The sequence below is a fragment of the Lynx rufus genome, unplaced genomic scaffold, assembly GCF_022079265.1.
Source record: "Lynx rufus isolate CCGP_SWC_20201006 ecotype Redwood Valley unplaced genomic scaffold, mLynRuf1.p SCAF_6, whole genome shotgun sequence".
NCBI classification, from domain to species: Eukaryota; Metazoa; Chordata; class Mammalia; order Carnivora; family Felidae; genus Lynx; species Lynx rufus.
In genome coordinates, this window is record NW_025814878.1 from 115,691,048 (window position 1) to 115,711,012 (window position 19,965).

Genomic DNA, 19,965 nt, shown 5'->3' on the forward strand with positions numbered 1-19,965 from the left:
CCAAGGGACTGAGCAGGATGGACTGGTGTGGACAGCCACCCAAGGGGAGGGGAGGCTTGTGTGAGAGACCACTGTGGACAGAGTCCAGTCATGGGTGTGAGTGTACCACGAAATATGCAAAAACATGAAGCTTTTTCTTAAAGCGTGCCAGCTCCTTCAAGCCATGGTCCGTGGAGCCCGCGGCCGGCAGCCCCGAGCCCCCGTCGCAGGCTTGGCCTTCCAGCCCTCCAGCAGGGCACTGCCCAGGCACGGAGTTGGAAGGAGGAACTAGAATGTGTCAGGACCACAGGCGGAGGTGGGGCTGTGACGTGTGGGAGGGCGGGGCGGGCGGCAGGTGAGCTGCTAGGTCTCCCTGGCTCCAATCACTCTGGAGACTGAGCCATGGGGGGAAAACAGGACGGGGATGAGGCCTATGGTGAGTCTGAGGGCAAGGCTAGGGTAGAGGCCCGAGACCCTCAGAGGGAGGGGAGGCCAGCCTGGGCCTGCTCTAGGGGAATGATGGCTGGGGCTGGCCCCAAGGAGAAGAGCTGAGTGGAGTTCTGGGTCCCTGAAGGGAGGGCCCAGAAAAGAGCTGATGGGAGGAAGTAGAACCAGAGTCCTGCGAAGAGGATTGGGTTTAGGGGCCGGGGGCCTTTGCTGAGGAGACTTTGGGGAGTGAAGCTGGGGTCACCATGAGAAGTTAGATGTGGAATCTGGGTCCCGCAGGGCAGGGCCCTGGGAAGCAAAGCCTGAAGGGAAGGAGGCAGGGTCAGGGGCCTGAGCAGAAGGATGGGGCTCAGGGACTGGGAGGGTCTATGTGCTGCAGAGCTTGTGGTGAGGAATGGGGTCCCTGTGAGGAGGAGGAGTTCCAGCCTGGACTCTGGGGTCTCTGAGGGGAAAAGGTGCTAGAGGTCTGCCTGCCAGAGTCTCTGTGAACAGTGACAGCAGGACTGGGGTGTGTTTGGGGGTCCCTATGAGGAGTTAGGGCTGTGGATCTCTGTGGAGAAGGGGCCGCGGCCTGCCCCTGAAGTCTCTGTTAGGCGGGGGAGCCTTCTCAGGGTACCATGAGAGATCCAGGCAGGGGGTTTGGGAGGTTCCTGAGAATGGTAGGGTCCGAGGGGAGAGGAAGTAGAGAGCCTATCTGCAGAATCTCCATGAGGAACAGGGGCTAGGAGCCTGTCCCAGAGACCCCTAAGATTAGGGGTGGGGGGCAGTCTGAGAGGAGAGGAAACTGGGACACAGCCTCTGGGAACCCTGTGAGCAGTAAGGGCTCGGAGCCTGCCTGCAGGAGTCCCTTGGGGTTTGGGGGTCTGAGATCCTGGTCTGGAGGGGAGGGAACCCCAAGGGAGGGGCCTCCCAGAGGCATAGCTTGAGTTCCTAAGCACGCTAGGGGAAGGAGCAGTAAGGACTCCCCGGTCAACTTCCTGGAGCAGCTTTGGGTCAATCATTGATCTCATATCCGAGAGCCATGGAGGGACAGAGTCCAGAGCACTTGGGGAAAACAGATCCCACCCCTTCCCACACTCTTGCCCAACCCTTCCCTCCTCTGTGCCCACACAGGACCCTAAGCTGCCTGGCCCCAGCTCCTCCCTGTGTGTACTCAGGGAGGACCAGGAACAGGACATGGCCACAATCTCAAACGGCCACAATCTCAACTGCCAGGCTCAGGTGTCACCCTGACCGCTCGTCCAGAGACTGGCAGGAGCCTGGGGTTCCTTGGGATCAGGGTTTACAGGGGCCGTCCATGCCCCGGCCCTGCAGGAGTTAATGCCTTTGGCTCCAGTTTCTTTCCCTATGGCCTTGGGCCAGAGGGTGGAGGTAGGGCCTGGGGCAGCTGTGGGGAGGGGCTGTGACCTCCCTGAGGTGCTCTAGACCTGTGCCCACCCTGGACTGGGTACAGGGAGGGGAAAGGGATAAGGATTGGTGCGTGAGAGCCACTGAGATGGCTTAACTCAGAGTCCCACATCCCAGCCATAGGGAGACACAAGAGAAAAGGGCCAGGATGGGGACAGAAAGCAAACGCTATTTCCCTGGCTGCCAGCCTTGAGGTATGAGCTGGAAAGAACCTGTTAAGGCCCCTTTTTCCCCTCCCTCCAAGGCCACCTTGGTAGAGTTCATGGTAAGCAGTCAGGCTGCTGACCAGGCCTTGATCCTACCTCTCCTGCTCTCCAGTTTCCTCTCCAGTCAGCCCTGCCCCTGTCCGTCTCCCCGCAAACTCCTGAGGCCCAGGAAGGATCCTGGGCCAGGGTAGGATAATGCTGTAAGGGAGGATGTGGGAGGGACAGGAGATGGGAAGAGACATTCACTCAAGGTCTCACTCTGCACTCCTCCCTGTGCCCCTCAGGGAAACCAGCCAAGTATGACCCCTCCTTTCGAGGTCCCATCAAGAACAGGTGAGTTCTGGGCACTGCCCCAACTGGTGGGGGGAGGGGGGGGGAGGTTGGTTTTGCTTTGTATTTGCTGAAATATGGGTAAAAAGCTTATAAAAAAAAAAGAAGAAGAAAGAAGGAAATAAAACTCCTGCCCCAAGAGAATGGGGCCCTTGGGGGGATTCTTGTGTCTGGAGGGGGCACACGGGGGCTTCTGGGGTGCTAGTGACAGTCTTCACCTGGTTTCTTGACCTGGGAGCTGGCTACACAGGCCTTTGCTTTTTGGGAAAATTCATCCAGCTGAGCACTTACAAGTTGTGTACTTTTCTGTGTCATACTTCAGAAGAAAGTTTACTCACCGAGAAAAATGGTATTTTGTTCTTTTGTGGCCCCTGCCCCGACAAATGGAAACAAGTGCTTCTTATTTATTTCCTGGTGCCTTGTGAGAGGTTTTCTTAAAGAAATAAAATAAAAAGTACCCACCCTCCAACATCCCCCCACTCTCCAGCCCGTGACTCCTCCAGACCATACTCCCCACATCCCCTCTCCAAAAACTTCCCCCACTTCTCTCCCAGGAGCTGTACAGATATCGTCTGCTGTATCCTCTTCCTTCTCTTCATTCTGGGTTACATCGTGGTGGGGATCGTGGGTGAGTTTCCAGCTGCACTGTGCTGGGGCCATGGCTGGGGCAATAACCTGGGGAGGGACCCATCCGCATGGCTCCTCCCCGCCCCCGAAAGTCCCTCCCTCCAGTGATTCATCTCTGCATCTGCTTCCAGCTTGGGTGTATGGAGACCCCCGGCAGGTCCTCTACCCCAGGAACTCTACTGGGGCCTACTGCGGGGTGGGGGCCAACAAGTGAGTATGAAGGAAGGAAAAGGGGACACACAGGAGGAGGTGAGGTGGGCGGTGGGCAGAGAACCCCAACACTCAAGCTCCAGAGCCTTCCTCTGCTGCCCACCCCCCACCACCCTTCCTGAATCTCACCACACTAGGCCATGTTGAGCAGCCTCCAATCCTGGGCACCTGGCTTCTGATTTCCACCCCCCCAAAGTAGGAGGCGGAGTCATGGTTAAGTGCATGGATTTTCAAGTTCAGAGTTTGGTATTTGAATCCCCAACCAGGCTAATAAGTTCTGGTTGTATGGCCTTGGGCAAGGTACTCAACTTCTCTGAGCTTTGATTTCCTCATCTGAAACACAAGGGTGATCCCCCAAGCGATGCCATCAGTTCCTCATGCAGGAAACTTTCAGTAAATAATAAAACCTTAGCAGTTACAGTGTGTGCTATGTTCCAGGCAGCGTACTTTGCACACACAAACTCATTTAATCCCTATGAAGTAGGTACTATTATCTTACACCTGATGGAATTGAGGCAGTGGGCAGTTAAATGACTTGCTCAAGGTCATAAACCTCTTAATCATTTGTTAGCAATTTCGATGTTCAGTTAACTCTGGGAAATCTTCTGGGTGGCCCCTGTATCTCCCTAGCCTGAGCTTCCTAAGGGCAGGAGCTCCGTGGTGTGTCTCATGGTATGGACCCGCCCCACCCCCACCCCCCGGCTGGGCCCACTGTACTCTTGAGACACAGTCCTGGCAGTCCTCCCCTCTCCGCACACCTGACCAGGCCCTGATGCCCACACTTCCTTCCCTCCTGCAGAGATAAACCGTATCTTCTCTACTTCAACATCTTCAGCTGCGTCCTGGCCACCAACATCATCACGGTGGCTGAGAACGGCCTGCAGTGTCCCACACCCCAGGTCAGAGCCTGGGACCTGCCTCTGCCCAGATCTCCCCCAGGGTCTGGGTACCAGCCCCTCAGCATGCTCTCTGCCCCCAGGTGTGCGTGTCCTCCTGCCCAGAGGTCGCATGGACCGTGGAAGTAAACCAGTTCTCACAGAAGGTTGGGGAGGTCTTCTACACTGCAAACAGGAACTTTTGTCTGCCAGGGGTGCCCTGGGACATGGTGAGAGCTGCCTCCAATGTCATCGCTGTGGTCAAGGGGGAGCACATGGGTGGGGGTGAGGAGGAGTTGGGTAGGTGATTACAGTGGTGGTGGTGATGAGGAAGCTCACTCCTTCATGCTGCTCTGTGTGTGTCTGTATGTCCTCCCCCCACCCCCAGCCAGTGATCCAAAGCCTGCAACAAGAGCTCTGCCCCAGTTTCCTCCTCCCTTCCGCTCCAGGTGAGAAGCTGTGCTCCTTCCTCAGGCATCCTCTAGTCCTATGATTTTATTGCTCAGGTGAGGAGGGCAGACCCAGAGAGAGCCAAGTCATACAGCTTGCATGACAGAATTGGAATCGGCACCAGGTCTTGATCTTCCTGTGCAGCAGGACCCTACAGACAGACCCTGTGTCTGTTGTGCACCAGGCACCCAGATAGACACAGGGCAGATGAAACTGCTCCCGGCTTGAGCTACGTTTTAGGTACAGAGATCAGAGGTGTTCACAAAGACACTGCCTGAGAATCAGAAATAGACCGGATGTCCATTCTAACGCACAAGCAAACGTGGCCAGGTGGTGGGATCACAGTCAACTTTTTCATTCTTCCTATATGTTATTTTTTCCAATAGTACATGTTATTTTTTAAGAGAAAAAACTTTAATTATAGCATGAGAAAAGATATCCAATTCTCAATATAGATGCTATAAAAAGTATCTCAAATGAATGCTCCAAATCAGATCTGGATTCCAGCACTTTCCAGCTGTATGGTCTTGGGCCAATTACGTATCCTCTCTGAGCTTTGTTTCCTCATCTTAAGAATGTAAATGTCAAAGCCAGCCTGCCGGGCAAAGTCATTGTGAGGATGGAGATACATGCCTCTGTAGGCACATGATACATGCATTAGGAGATGGGGAAGGGGTGAGAAGGTTTCCTAGAAGAGGTGAGATGGATGGGATTTCTGGAGGGAGAACATTCAGAGAGAGGAGCAGGGAAAGCAGAAGCACAGAGGTGAGGGGAAACTGGGCTGAGCTCAGCCGGCAGGGGCCTTGAAGCCTGGCCAGGGAGCATGGGCACTCCTGGGCAGAGCTCCTAGAAGTGTCTGAGCAGCAGAATGATTTAGAGCCCTGTAATGATGAGGCATGGTCTCCCTAGCACCCGCGTAGAGGGTGGGTGGAAGGGTGGCAAGGTTGGGGTGGAGTGTAAGAGGCCAGAGGAAATTAGGGTCTGAACCCAGCAGCGGCAAGGAGGTGGGGAAGGGGGTATTCAGAGACAGAGAAGGAAGCCTGGCCTGGGCTTCCCGGGGCATGAGCTCTCTTTTGGCTGGGGAGTCAAGAGCAGCTGGAGGGAGGGTGAGAGTGGGGAGCAGCAAAGCTCACCTCTCCTCCCTTCCCTAAGCCCACTAGGGGGCTGGGTGGAGGCCAGAGGCTTTCAAAGGCAAAGCTCTGGGCCCTCCCACCCAGGAGCCCTGGCTCTCTCCCTCCAGCTCTGGGGCGTTGCCTTCCACTGTTGAACAGTACTCCACCTGAACTCCCAGGGATTTCCAGTAACACCTCCATCTCCCAGGGAATCAGGTGGGCATCCTCCTGCCCCCACATCTCTGTCCTGCACCCCTCCCGCACACAACCCCTCTGACTCTGTCTCTCCCCAACAGTGGTCTTCTTGACAGCCTCAATGCCCGTGACATCAGTGTTAAGATCTTTGAAGATTTTGCCCAATCCTGGTATTGGATTCTTGTGTGAGTCACCGATTCCGCTGCTCACTCCTTCCCTTCTGCCCTCCCCGATCCTCTGTCCCCCACCCTAATGTCTGAAACAGAAACTTTGGACAGGGACAAAGGAGCCAGGGCCCCTGTCCCCAAACCCACCAAGATTTATAAGAGATAGGGGGACTAACCTCTGGGGACATTGGGCATGTGAGGCATTTGGGGGCCTCTGAAGGGGAGAAGATTTGAGGTCTGACCCTCAACTACCTCACCCTGCCTCCAGTGCCCTAGGTGTGGCTCTGGTCCTGAGCCTGCTGTTTATCCTGCTTCTGCGCCTGGTGGCCGGGCCCCTGGTGCTGGTGCTGATCCTCGGGGTGCTGGGCGTGCTGGCATATGGCATCTACCACTGCTGGATGGAGTACCGAGTGCTGCGGGACAAGGGCGCCTCCATCACTCAGCAGGGCATCACCACCAACCTCAGCGCCTACCGCAATGTCCAGGAGACCTGGCTGGTGGCCTGTGAGTGCCCTGCCCACCTCTGGACTTCCAGCCACCTGAGGGCTGCCCCGGGCCATGCTGAGCCCTGGGCCTGACGGAGGCCCCTCTGCTCCCTCTCTGCCCTCAGTGATCGTGCTGGCTGTGCTTGAAGGCATCCTGCTGCTAATGCTCATCTTCCTGCGGCAGCGGATTCGCATCGCCATCGCCCTCCTGAAGGAGGCCAGCAAGTCAGGGCCTGTCTGGGAGGGAGATGGGGTAGAGGACGGGGGGTGCAGGCATGGAACGGCAATGCTGGGAAGGTGGCAGGGAGCCCTGGAGGGGAAGGGCAGAATTATGCAGTGGTTAACACTGCCGTTTGACTCCGTTTTTCTGAGACTCGGTTTGCCCATCTATAAAATGGGGGTAATAATAGTTCTTACTTTGTAGGGTTATCATGAGGATTAAGTGAGTTAGTGTCTTGTCAGGTTCCCAGAACGTGAAGCAGACCCTCCATTAGGAGGAGTGAGTGTTAGCTGCGGTGGTGGTGGTTGTGGTTGATGGGCGTTACAGCAGGAGCCCAGACACACGGAGGAGAAGTAGCAGCTTTTTCCCAACTAGGACCATCAAGAGACCATACTTTGAGGACCCTGTTCCCTTACTCTCCCAGAAGCTGCCCAGATGGCTTCTCTGTGATTCTAATTTCCTCCGAGGGTCCCTAGCGCCTGATTTATTCAATTCAGTTTGTTCAATGAGCACCTCCTATGTGCCCAGCCTGGGGGGACAGAGCAGACCCTGGCAAGGACAGAGGTGGGGACCTTGCCAGGGTCAGCCCCATGAGAAGCTGGGTGGGGGCTGGAGACCGGGGCCATGCTGGTAGACTATTCTTACCTTCCTACAGGGCTGTGGGGCACATGATGTCTACCATGTTCTACCCGCTGGTCACCTTTGTCCTCCTGCTCATCTGCATTGTCTACTGGGCCATGACCGCCCTGTATCCTTTGTTCACATGGCCAGGTCCTCCTGGGGGGAGGGGAGGGGCAATACTCACCTATAAAATGCCTTAGTGCAATTGGAAGAAGGTGCCCCTTCCCCTGGGCAGACACAGGCCTGCCCCTGGACCGAGTTGAAGGAGTGAGCCCAGGCTGAATTCCAATCCTTTGTGCAGTGAACGACCTGCACAAGTACCTGGGAATGGGTCTCTGAGGAGGAGACCTGTAGAGACCGCCATGTGACTATGCTTTCCTTGACTCCCCTCTGGGTACCTGGCCACATCGGGGCAACCCCAATATGTCCTCTGGGCACCCAACGCCAGCTTGCCCAGCTGCGAGAAAGTGCAAATGAATACATCATGCAACCCCATGGTGAGGGGACTTAGGGTGGACATGGAGGTATCCATGGGGGTGAAGTGACCTTAGGGGCCAACTGCTCCAAATCGCTCATTGTGCAGCAGAGACTGAGGACCAGAGAGAAAAAGGAGTTCACTCAAGGTCACACAACAGGCCCCCAGCAGAGCCAGAAAGGGAGCCAGCACTGGACTCCAGATCTAGTACTCCTCCTGCCGAGCTACCTCCTTATTCAGAGAAGGAAACTGAGGCTGGAAGAGAAGGCATACTGACCCTGGGAAAGCTGGCTACCAGCACTTCCCACTCCTCCCCTGGACTTGCCTCTGCCAGGAGGACATTAGCTACTCAGTCTCCAGTCTCAGTCCATTCATCTGTAAAATGGAGATAATCCTAATATCTGTCCTCAGGGGAGCTGAGAAGATTAAACAACATTGGGCACATAAAGTGCTTTGAACAATGTCTGGCACCTGATAAGAGCTGACAGTTGTAGATGCGTTTTGTTTAGTTTTTGTTTTAGATAGGGTTCAAGCCCAGCACGGGGCCCAGTGCAACATGTGAACTCATGACCCTGAGATCAAGAGTGTGACACTTAACCGACAGAGCCACCCAGGTGCTCCAGTTTTGCTTAGTCGTTTGAAGTCTTTCTCCCTGGGAACATGGCGGCACCCTAGGCAAGAGGCGGGTGGGACTCGGCCTTCCCCGCACTCCCTGCAGGCTCTCAGAAAGTGGCACTGAACTGCCCGCAATCTGCTGTCCTCAGAGCTTTCATGTGGCCACCTCATCTGAGCTGGGACGCACAGGCATCAGCTCACTCTGTAAAAGGGGAGGGAGGCTGGTTTACATTAGGGAGGACCCACCATGTGCCAAGCACTAGGTATGCAAAGCTGCAAATGACCTGGTTCTCGCTTTCAACTTGCTCAGGATCTAGCAGCAGAGACTGACACAAAGCCACACGAAGGGCAAAGTAGTTTATTTTCTTATAAAATTTCAAACACACGCTGAGCAATTTCAGCAATTATCAAGATTTTTGTCACATTTGCTGGACAGGGTGGTTTCTAAATTTCAGTTTCTTACTTTTTATTATGGAAATTTTCAAACACACACAAACCCTCAACTTCCCACTGTCCTGTTTCATCCATTCCTCCCCACCTCTGCAATTCTTTTTTTCTGGAGTTTTTAAAGGCAAATTCTGGACATGAGCGCCAATTCACTTGTAGACACATCAGGATGGAACTCCACAGATAAGGACTTTTTTTTTTTTTTAATGTTTTTATTTATTTTTGACACAGAGAGAGACAGAGCATGAGTGGGGGAGGGGCAGAGAGAGAGAGGGAGACACAGAATTTGAAGCAGGCTCCAGGCTCCGAGCTGTCAGCACAGAGCCTGATGCGCTGCTTGAACTCACAGACCGCAAGATCATGACCTGGGCAGAAGTTGGACGCTCAACGGACTGAGCCACCCAGGCACCCCGGGGTTTTCTTGTTTTTTTGTTTTTTTTTTTAAGTAATCTCTATCCCCCAATGTGAGGCTTGACCCTAAGATCAAAAGTCACATGCTCTACTGACTGAGCCCACCAGGTGCCGCAACAGATAAGGATTTTTAAAAAGCATAACGACTATACCATTATCACACCCAACAAGGTTAACAATGATTCCTTAATACCACCTAATACCCAGTCTGTTCATTTTTGCTAGAAAGCATTTCAGTGGAAGTTGCAGAGGCTATTTTAGAGGGGATTGCTGATTGGGTGCCAAGGTGCTGGTCACTCTGCCTTCACGCCATTAAGGCTCAGCCCACGAGGCCTGGATGCTCTTGTGTCCATATGGAGACTGAGGGAAAACTAATTACTCTCACATGATAGGCAATCTGAACCCAACTTGAACCTGGAGAAGAATCTTCTGGAAGGAAATGGCTTCCCCAATTCAGGGAGGCTGCTACTCTGGGAGTGGCAGGAGTTGGCTGGGAATAACCCTACCCTGTCACCCCCAGGCCCAACCCGTGAACTCCTCATGCCCAGGACTGATGTGCATCTTCCAGAGCTACTCATCCACGGGTCTGGTCCAGCGTTCTCTCTTCAACTTGCAAATCTATGGGGTCCTTGGGCTATTCTGGACCCTCAACTGGGTACTGGCCCTGGGCCAGTGTGTCCTGGCTGGGGCCTTTGCCTCCTTCTACTGGGCCTTGGACAAGCGTCGGGACGTCCCCACCTTCCCCCTGATCTCTGCCTTCATCCGCACACTCCGGTAAGCCTGGGGCAGGGAGCTGGGAATTGTGAGCATGGGAGTCCAGGGGTCCTGGAGCTGCCTCTGACTACCTAACCCCTCTGCAGATATCACACTGGGTCGCTAGCCTTTGGAGCCCTCATCCTGACCCTTGTGCAGATAGCCCGGGTCGTTTTGGAGTACATTGACAACAAACTGAGAGGTGAGCAGCTAGCCCCTTGGGGAGCGGCTGTCAGGGGCCAGTGACCAAACATAAGTCGTCCCCCCCCCTGCCCCTTTACTCCCAGGAGCCCAGAACCCTGTGGCCCGCTGCATCATGTGCTGCTTTAAGTGCTGCCTCTGGTGCCTGGAGAAGTTTATCAAGTTCCTAAACTGCAATGCCTACATCATGGTAAGCCCTCCTACACAAGCAGCCCCTTGCTGTGGGGTCCCTTGGCCCAGGCCCCTGCCCTGGCCCAGGTAAGCTGTGCACAGGTAACTGATCTTTCGACCTCACTCAGATTGCCATCTACGGGAAGAATTTCTGTGTCTCAGCCAAAAATGCCTTCATGCTGCTCATGCGGAACATTGTCAGGTCAGGCTGTCCCCCACCCCCATGATCTCCCACCCAAGGCCAGGTTCCTGGGCATGCTGTGCTCAGAGGGCCTCGAGCTTGGTTTAATGTTCTGCTGCCTCCATCCATCTTCAAATGTGACCAATTTTCGTTTTACATCTGACACAGCAACTTATATAGCCAGTCCTGTTTCTAGCTCTGCCAGTTCCCTCATGCCCGACCCACCCCAACTTCCCATACAGGGTGGTCGTTCTGGACAAAGTTACAGACTTGCTGCTGTTCTTTGGGAAGCTGCTGGTGGTTGGAGGTGTTGGTAAGAGCCAGGGCTGGGAGTTACAGGCACAAAGGGCAGGGACACAGGGCAGCCAAACAGGTGACCTCAGAGGAGGGATGACACTGACCTCCAGACCTCTCCCACAGGGGTCCTGTCCTTCTTTTTTTTCACCGGTCGCATCCAGGGGCTGGGCACAAATTTTGAGAGCCCCTCCCTCAACTATTACTGGCTGCCCATCATGGTGAGTGATTCCCTGGCTCTGCCTTGCAGTCCAGCAACCCCCCAAAGAAGTCTAACACGTCCTGTATCTTCCAGGTCTCCATCCTGGGAGCCTACGTCATCGCCAACGGCTTCTTCAGTGTTTTTGGCATGTGTGTGGACACACTCTTTCTCTGTTTCTGTAAGTAGACACCCTCTACCAGTTCCCCCAAATTTCAAGGTGCCAGATTGTTTAGGGTTTTTTGGAGACCTGGTGCTTTTAGAAACAGCAATTTTGCTAGTTAACAACAACTTTGCTAGTTTGCTAATTGGCAGGGTCCCCCAAGAAAGAACATTTCAAGGGAGAGGACTCTGGTACCCTTCCCTAACTAGAAGTTAGTCACAAAAGACTTCCCAGCAGATGGCTGTAGTGAGTGGGGATTTTCTTACCCTCCTACATACAGTTGACCATTGAGCAACACAGGTTTGGACTCCACAGATCAACTTAAGTGTGGATTCTTTTTGATAAATACCATACAATACTGTAAATGTATTTTCTCTTTCTTAGGATTTTCTTAACATTTTTCCCTAGGTTATTTTATTGTAAGAATACAATATACAGTATATATAACATACAACATATGTCTTGTCTGTTTATATTATCAGTCCAACTTTGGATCAACAGTAGGCTATTAAATTTGGGGAATCAAAAGTCATAGGTGGATTGTGGACTGCACTGAGGTCAGCGCCCCTTAGCCCATGTGTCGCTCAAGGGTCAACTCTACATTCAAGATTTAGTACCTACTCCAATCTGCAATTCGCGATTGACATGCATTTTGTTGTTGTTGTTAGCGTTACCACGCTATGAAATATTATTGATCACACTTTACCGATGAGAAACAAATTATATAACCTACCCAGTAGGTTACAAAACCTGACCCTAAAAGAACAGCCCGTGGCGTTGCAACCTAAAACCAGGCAGCTTGTCTCGTCTTCCCTGATTTTCCCGGGGGAGTGGGGTGGCCCCCGAGGGTCCGCTCTAACGGTCTGTGTTGTGGCTCAGTGGAAGACCTGGAGAGGAACGACGGCTCCCTGGACAGGCCGTACTACATGCCCACAGCCCTTCTGAAGATTCTAGGCAAGAAGAACGAAGTGCTCCCGGGGGACAAGAAGAGGAAGAAATGAAAGATGCGGCCCTGATTCAGGGCTGCACCCCTCCTGTACAGCCTCCCAGCCTCACCCCTCCTTCCAGATCTCGATTTTGTAGTTTAAAAAAATTTATTAAAGGTTGATATTTTGTTTTCTCAAAAAGTCTGAGACTTTCATTCCCTCCATGACATTCAGTCCTTTTTTTGGTCGCTTTTTTTTCGCCACTAGCTCTTTAAAATAGGCTCCGCCCCCATGACGCGCCCCGTGCCACGGCCAATCAAAAGGTTCCTGCGGAATGATGCCAGCCTCTTCTTCATCCCAGCCAATAAGCTGGGATGAAGTCCAGGTCACAGGCTCTGGGGCTTCAAAAAGAGCCAATTGGAGGGTCCAGCTCCAAGGCGCTAAAAGGTCATGTGAGGAGTCAGAGTGAGGAGTCAGCCAATTAGAGTCGCGGAAGTGCGGCAGGTGGCTCGACTCGGGACGGGTGGGGGTGGTGGGGAGGGAATAGCTAGCATTTAAAGGGCCCGGTCAGCTGACAGACGCCAGCCCGCGTCTAACCCAGGGGGCCTGGGTCTGGCTGCCCGGGGAGAGATGATGGCGGATCGAGCCGGACAAGTGCTCCTGGGCAGACCCGGGGACCCGCGGATGCCGGGGTTCTGGGGAGGCTATAGAGTTCAGGTATTGGCCACGATCATCTTCCTGCTGCTTTTGTCTCTGGCAGAATCTGGCGCCAGGGCAAAGAATGACTTCAGCCTGGTGAGTCTCCCCTCGTATATCCCCATCCCCGACCCACGCGGGTGGTCTGTATCCAGCGTCCCCCGGGACGCGGGCTGCTGAGATCCCTCTCCTCCGAGGGACTCTCCCGCCGCTCTCGGACCCCGTTCCCTCCATCCATTCCCAACCCCTCTTCCTCAACGGGTCCTTGTCCTCTTGCCCTCTGAGTCTCCTCTTCATTCCAGCTCCTTCTCCTGCTCCAGCCTCCCAGAAGGTTCCTTCTCCCCTCAGAGCCTTTCCCCCGCTCCGAGCCCCCAGCTTGTTCCAAACTGTCCTCAGGTTCCCCTTCCTTATTCTAGGACACACACCCCCTCCCACTCTGATTCCCAGCACCCCGTCTTTCCCAGGGACACTCGACTCCGAGCCACTATTCAACCGTCCTAAAACCTGAAGTCAAATTTGTATTGATCCTTCCTCCTCCCTTCGCAGGTTCAGCCGCTGGTGACCATGGAGCAGCTGCTGTGGGTAAGCGGGAGGCAGATCGGTTCTGTGCACACCTTCCGAATTCCGCTCATCACAACCACTCCTCAGGGCACTCTCCTTGCCTTCGCTGAGGCCAGAAAAATGTCCACATCGGATGAGGGGGCCAAGTTCATTGCTCTTCGTAGGTCCTTGGACCAAGGTATAAAGATTCCTGAGTGGCAAGTGCTGGTGTTAGGCTGGATGGGTAGGGAGACTGACCTGCCCAAGGGCTCTTGACATAGGACCTCTGGGAAGGCTGGAGGCCTGAGTCCCTGAGGGGACTTAAGGAGGGAAGCAGTACAGACCAGTGATCTGGAAATTGTAATCACCTAGGGTTGAACATTCAAAATTTATTGAGCACCTGCTATATACAGGCACTGTTCTAGGTTGTGTGAATATGGCTGTGAACAAAGTAGACCAAAAATCCCTGTCCTCATGGGGCATATATTGTCTGTGGGGAGACCGACAATAAGCATAATAAATAGGCGAGTTTATTTTTTGTATTGGAAAGGGATAAATATAATGGAAAGAAATAAAACAAGATGTTGCAGATTGGTTGCAATTTTAAGTAGGTGACTTTTGAGTAAAGAAGGTGAGAGTAACCCTGAGGAAGAATGTACCAGGCAGATGTCACAAGCCTGTGACTTTTCTCCAGGAGAAAACTATTTGAGGAATGAGAAGGAGCTTGTGGGATAGGATGGAGTGAGCAAGGGTAGAATAGATAAGGTCAGACATGTAAGGGGGGGGCAGGGGAGGCAGGTGTTTTAGGGCTCTGGGGCCATTCTAAGGCCTTGGGGCCCTAGCAAGAGGTGGGAATTAACAGGGAGAGGTAGAAAAGGCTTCGAGTGCTCACCCTGGATTTCTTCTCTTTTTTCTTTAGGCAGCACATGGTCTCCTACAGCCTTCATTGTAGATGATGGGGACACCCCGGATGGGCTGAACCTGGGGGCAGTGGTGAATGATATGGAGACAGGAGTGGTGTTTCTTTTCTATTCCCTCTGTGCTCACAAGGCTGGCTGCCAGGTGGCCTCCACTATGTTGGTGTGGAGCAAAGATGATGGTGTTTCCTGGAGCCCTCCCCGGAACCTTTCCTTGGATATTGGCACCGAGATGTTTGCCCCTGGACCAGGCTCAGGCATTCAGGTCTCTATCCTGAGATGGGTGGAGGGGGCTGCCCTTTGGAGAGTCTGAAAGATGCCCCCAATTAGACTTTTTCCCAGGGAGAAGGACTTATGAAGTCAGATTTTCTCTTAGATGGGATTCCTTGGAAGAAAGGGACATCCTGGGAGGAACCCCCTCCTGAGGAAAGATAGAATTTTGCCATTGTCTTCCCATTTGGGGGTTGTACACAGCTTGGTGAGTGAGCACACCAAGCATGGGTTTAAGCTCCCATACACCTCTGTGGTGGACCCCCTTGTTTGATGCACAACCTATCCGGTGTATACCCTAGATGTCCTAAAGGAGCTTATTCTGCAAGAGTTTCTTAATTCAGGCAGTGGATACTTATGGGATCCTCCCGGGACCCTCAGTACCAAGGACAGAATTGAAGAGGACCAGATGTATTCTCACACTTAGGAGGTGATGGGTTCTCCTTCTCTACCTGTGAGCTTCTACAGTGTCTCCCTCAGTGACATCCAGCTTCCTTTCCCACAGAAACAGCGGGAGCCGCGGAAGGGCCGCCTCATCGTGTGTGGCCATGGGACACTGGAGCGGGATGGGGTCTTCTGCCTCCTCAGTGATGATCACGGTGTCACCTGGCGCTATGGCAGTGGGGTCAGCGGCATCCCCTATGGCCAGCCCAAGCGGGAAAACGATTTCAACCCTGATGAGTGCCAGGTCAGGAGTCCATGGGCTATTCTCCACCCACTCCACCGGCCCTGCCCTCCAGAGCACCATTTCACTCACAGACCCAGGATTTGCCCTGCCCCCTCCCTGGGTCTTCCTGAAGCCATTTTCCCTCTCTTCAGCCCTATGAGCTCCCAGATGGCTCAGTCGTCATCAACGCCCGGAACCAGAACAACTACCACTGCCATTGCCGAATTGTCCTCCGCAGCTACGACGCCTGTGATACCATACGGCCTCGCGATGTGACCTTCGACCCTGAGCTTGTGGACCCTGTGGTAGCTGCAGGAGCTGTAGCCACCAGCTCCGGCATTGTCTTCTTCTCCAATCCAGCCCATCCAGAGTTCCGTGAGTGTCTGTTGGGGGGGGGGGGTCGTCAGGGGAGCCCCTTTTATCTAGAGAAGGTGTGACCACAGACCCTCCTTTTTCTGACTCTGCTGCCCTCCCCAGGAGTGAACCTGACCCTGCGCTGGAGTTTCAGCAATGGTACATCATGGCGGAAAGAGACAGTCCAGCTGTGGCCAGGCCCCAGTGGCTACTCCTCACTGGCAGCCCTGGAGGGCAACGTGGGCGGGAAGGACCAGGCCCCCCAGCTCTATGTCCTGTATGAGAAAGGCCGGAATCAGTACACCGAGAGCATCTCGCTGGCCAAAGTCAGCGTGTATGGGACACTCTGAGCTGCACACCTGCCACCAGAGTAGAAGGCCCTGGACTCAGCCTTCAGAACCATGGGCCCGTAGCGGGTCTGCTAGAGGTGCCTAAAAGACAGTTCCACCTGCCTGTAGACTGTAGCCTTTTGCAAAATCGATTTCTCTTTGACAGGGAAGTCACTCTTTTAGGACTACAAGCCTGGCTTCTTCCACACGGGGTGTCCTGCCCTCACTTGGGAGCACATCCCTTCCACATCATTGCTGGCTCTGGCCCCCTACCCCCTTCTGCCTTCCTAGGGCAGTGATTGGTCCTTTTTTTAGGCGGGGTTAGGTAGGCCTGTGGAATTGAATATATTTGGACTCAGGGAATTGGGGAAGGCTGAGCTTCCTCTTTAGGGTAAGATACTGGCTATGGAGCAGGTTGGTGAAAGTACTGTAAGGGCAATATTTGGATTCAGGGTAAAGAACTAGGTGCGCCACCCACCTAGACTATTTATAAATTGAACTGTTTGTAACTTAACGTTTTTAATGAAGGAGAATGAGCACTTGTAATGTCTCTGTGGTTCTGTCCATGCAGATGCATGTTCTTCACGTACACTTGTAAGAGGCTGGGAATGAGCTCTGTGGAAGAAGCTGCTGTTGCCCATGAAAGTCGCAGCACTTTGGCAGTTAAATCTTCTTTTCCCTTTCACATCTTCCTCATCACAGAAAAACAGATTCATCTTCATAGGTGTCATGAGGAGTAGCAGGGGGAGCCCCATGAGATATTAAGCAATCTGCTCTGTTTTATATCTGAGATGGAGTGGGATACTGTCTTCCATCAAGCCAGGGGGAGGTGTGTGAAATGCAGATGGAAAGCCTTTCCCAGGCCAGCCCAGCCCAGCAGAGAAATAAGCATTGTGACAATTTACCTGAGAAAATAGCACCATCCTAAGGCAGATGCTATTAAAAGAACAGATGAGTGGAAGAGCCATGCCTTTACTCCATGTGGAAAGAAAATACAATGCCTACATAAGCTTTGGTGGTCCGAATCTCAAAGACTCAGGGGGCGCTGGGTGGGTCAATTGGTTAAGCATCTTGACTCTTGGTTTCAGCTCAGGTCATGATCTCATGGTTCATGAGTTCAAACCCCACATTGGGCTCTGTGCTGACAATGTGGAGCCTGACTGGGATTCTTCTCTCCTCTCTCTGTTTCCTTTCCTTTCCTGCTCATGTTCTCTCTCTCTCTCTCTCTCTCTCTCTCTCTCAAAAAAAAAAAAAAAAAAAAATCTCCCTTTTCCTCTACCCCTCCCCCCTCCCTCAATAAAAATTTTAAAAAATGAAAGAATGTCAAAGACTGAGGAATAAGGGTCATATTGACATACAGTTGCAGTTTATTTTACTTTCAACTTCCTTCTCTAAGAAATGTTAGGATAATTCATTCCATCAGAAAAAGTGAAAAAATGGAATAATCTCACTGTATATGAGGATATGGTGTAATTTAGTTTTGTTATATTTTATCCAGAATTTGTGGTCAATAATGTAATACTTTAATTTTTTGACTTACAGACATTTGTGAAAACAAAGGTAGAGAAAATGGGTTAATGAACCCCGTGTACACCCTATGTATCCAACGTTTGCTTCTTATTTTTTCTTTTTCACTTTGATTTTTTTTTTTTTGAGAGAGAGAGAGAGAGAGGTAGAGAGAAAAATCCCAAGCCAGCTTTGCACTGTTAACACCAAGCCTGACGCAGAGCTTGATTCCACAAACTGTGAGATCATGACCTGAGCCAAAACCAAGAGTTAAATGCTTAACCAATTGAGCCACCCAGGCACCCCTCTTTGTTGAAATACTTTGAAGCACATATCAGACCTTGTGACATTCATCCCTACCTTTTTTCCTTTTTTTTCTTTTTTTCTTTTTAAGAGCGAAAGTACACGCACAAGAGCAGGGGAGAGGGGCAGAGGGAGAGACAGAATCTTAAGCAGGCTCCACATTCAGCAAGGAGCCCAACAAGGATCCCACGACCTTGAAATATAAGCGGAACTGAAATCGAGTCAAACACTCAATAAACTGAGCCACCCAGGTGCCTCCACCCTTACATTCTTGAGTGTGCATCTCACCCTTCAAAATGGAACATTTTATTATGTAACCATAATGCCATTGCACACCCGTAACATTAACTCTGGTATCATCTAATACCCAGTCAATGTGCAAATTTCATCAAATGTCTCAATGTCTTATTTATAGTTGATTTGTTCAAATCAGGATCCAGGGGTGCCTGGGTGGCTCAGTCGGTTGAGCAGCTGATTTCAGCTCAGGTCATGATCTCACAGTTTGTGAGTTCCAGTCCCGCATAGGGCTCTATGCTGACAGTTTGGAGCCTGGAGCCTGCTTTGGGTTCTGTGTCTCCCTCTGTCTCTCTCTGCCCCTCACCTGCTTGTTCTCTCTCAAAAAATAAAATAAATAAAATAAAATAAAATAAATCAGGATCCAAAAAACCTACGTATTTCCTTTTTTTTTTTTTTAAGTTTATTTATTTATGTTTAGGAGCGAGAGAGGCTCTGCACTGCCAGTGCAGAGTCGGATGCGGGGCTCAACCCACAAACCATGAGATCATGAGCTGAAATCGAGAATTGGATGCTTAACCGACTGAGCCACTCAGGCACCCTGAAACCCTGTACATTTTATTTTGATGTGTCTTAAACCTAGGTTGATCAATAGTCCCACCTCTCCTCTTTGTTTTTCTTGATAACACCTATGCAGAAATAAAGGCATTCATCCTATAGAACGTTCCACTCTGATTTGTCAGCTTCCTCAGAGTGTCATTTAACTCCTTCGTCTATCTTTCACATTTCCAATGATCAAACCTGAAGATTTGGCTTCCCATTCCATCTGGGGAGGGGGGGTGGTCAGTGGGACAAGATCCTTCACAGGTGCTGTGTGCTTCCTGTTGCGAGTCCTGGGGGTGGGGGGCAAGTACTGTCTGCCCCTCCCTCTCAGAGTAAAGCTGAGATTGAGCAGTGGGTTCAGATGGCCACAGCCTGACCCCTCCTTTGTAAGTTTCCCCCAACAACCTTCCAACTGTCAATTTCATTCACAGGTGGGTTTTGCCTGAATCAATTATTTTGAGGGGTTGTGAAATGTTGATTTTTAAATTCTATTATTTCTACCCCATTTATTACCTGGAATTCTTCGGTAAAAAAAAAAAAAGAGCTGTCCCTCATCAAGGCTGTCGGATTACCCTGAAGCATGGTTTGTAGGGAAAGGCAGGGTAAATGCTTAATTTCCCCCTTTTCCTTGCCAGTTGTGAGTAAACTGATGTAATACTTTGACTTGGCCAGTAAATCACACTGTTACCAACCACACAGGAGACAGAGAGGAAGAATCTCTGGCTGGCAGTCGGAAGCAGGGGGATATATGAGGGAAGAAAAAAAAGAGAACCCTGGGCAGCTTGGTTGTAGGGCTCTGCTTTTCTGTTTCTTTTTTTTTTTTTTTTTTTTTTAAGTTTATTTTTATTTTTGAGGGAGAGGGAAACAGAGTGTGAGCAAGGGAGGGGCAGTGAGAGAGGGAGACACAGAATCCGAAGCAGGCTTCAGTCTCTGAGCTGTCAGCACAGAGCCCGACATGGGGCTCCAACTCACATTCCTCAAGATCACGACCTGAACCTAAGTCAGCCACTTAACGTAATGAGCCACCCAGGTGCCCCCAGGCTCTGCTTTTCTAATGCAGATCACGAAATAGGTATGGCATTGGAAGAATTAAGGGGGTGGCATCTGCAGCAGTTGGGACATCTGCTAATACCACTAAAAATTGCACATCTGACAAAGTCTTGCTAAACAACTTTATTAGAAATACTGGAAGAAAGAGAGGAAATGATGCCATGAATGTCTGACCCATGAGCTATTGTGTCATGAAGCAGACATGGCAGAAGGCTTGTGAAGAGTGACCATGTTCCTTCTTAGCCACCAACCCTCAGCTGAGAGAGGATTCTCCCCAGGAGTGGGTGGGGCAGAGCCCTGGGCCCCACCCCAGACCTTCAGGTTCAGTA

The 19,965-nt window shown here is 51.9% G+C and overlaps 2 protein-coding genes across 3 annotated transcripts; both read left to right on the forward strand.

Moving 5' to 3' along the window:
* The first annotated feature begins 381 nt into the window (after positions 1-381).
* Positions 382-12,242, forward strand: SLC44A4 (solute carrier family 44 member 4). Of its 2 annotated transcripts, XM_047102821.1 has the most exons (21): positions 382-415; positions 2,324-2,372; positions 2,924-2,997; positions 3,128-3,206; positions 4,006-4,105; positions 4,186-4,311; positions 4,470-4,530; positions 5,772-5,859; positions 5,940-6,023; positions 6,274-6,509; positions 6,616-6,715; positions 7,366-7,458; positions 7,726-7,828; positions 9,800-10,053; positions 10,140-10,234; positions 10,320-10,423; positions 10,533-10,606; positions 10,828-10,898; positions 11,006-11,100; positions 11,175-11,259; positions 12,121-12,242. In XM_047102821.1, exons 1-21 carry the CDS (start codon positions 382-384, stop codon positions 12,240-12,242), a joined length of 2,127 nt encoding a protein of 708 aa, XP_046958777.1. The 2 variants fall into 2 exon arrangements, with proteins under 2 accessions (XP_046958777.1, XP_046958778.1); XM_047102822.1 differs by lacking the exon at positions 4,186-4,311.
* Positions 12,243-12,729: 487 nt separating this feature from the next.
* NEU1 (neuraminidase 1) lies at positions 12,730-16,482 on the forward strand. Its single transcript, XM_047102818.1, has 6 exons — positions 12,730-12,962; positions 13,410-13,602; positions 14,323-14,585; positions 15,096-15,278; positions 15,410-15,632; positions 15,735-16,482. The coding sequence occupies exons 1-6, from the start codon at positions 12,798-12,800 to the stop codon at positions 15,959-15,961; spliced, it is 1,254 nt and encodes a 417-aa protein (XP_046958774.1). The 5' UTR covers positions 12,730-12,797; the 3' UTR covers positions 15,962-16,482.
* The last annotated feature ends 3,483 nt before the right edge of the window (positions 16,483-19,965 follow it).

What these genes read in the sequence shown, in the direction of transcription:
- SLC44A4 (XM_047102821.1), top strand. Translation starts at nt 382, where the DNA reads ATGGGGGGAAAACAGGACGGGGATGAGGCCTATG. An exon ending in TGCAGTGTCCCACACCCCAG is followed by an intron (nt 4,106 to 4,185) that starts GTCAGAGCCTGG and finishes CTCTGCCCCCAG; the next exon opens with GTGTGCGTGTCCTCCTGCCC. An exon ending in GGAGACCTGGCTGGTGGCCT is followed by an intron (nt 6,510 to 6,615) that starts GTGAGTGCCCTG and finishes CTCTGCCCTCAG; the next exon opens with TGATCGTGCTGGCTGTGCTT.
- NEU1 (XM_047102818.1), top strand. Translation starts at nt 12,798, where the DNA reads ATGATGGCGGATCGAGCCGGACAAGTGCTCCTGGGCAGACCCGGGGAC. An exon ending in CAAAGAATGACTTCAGCCTG is followed by an intron (nt 12,963 to 13,409) that starts GTGAGTCTCCCC and finishes CTCCCTTCGCAG; the next exon opens with GTTCAGCCGCTGGTGACCAT. An exon ending in TCCAGCCCATCCAGAGTTCC is followed by an intron (nt 15,633 to 15,734) that starts GTGAGTGTCTGT and finishes TGCCCTCCCCAG; the next exon opens with GAGTGAACCTGACCCTGCGC.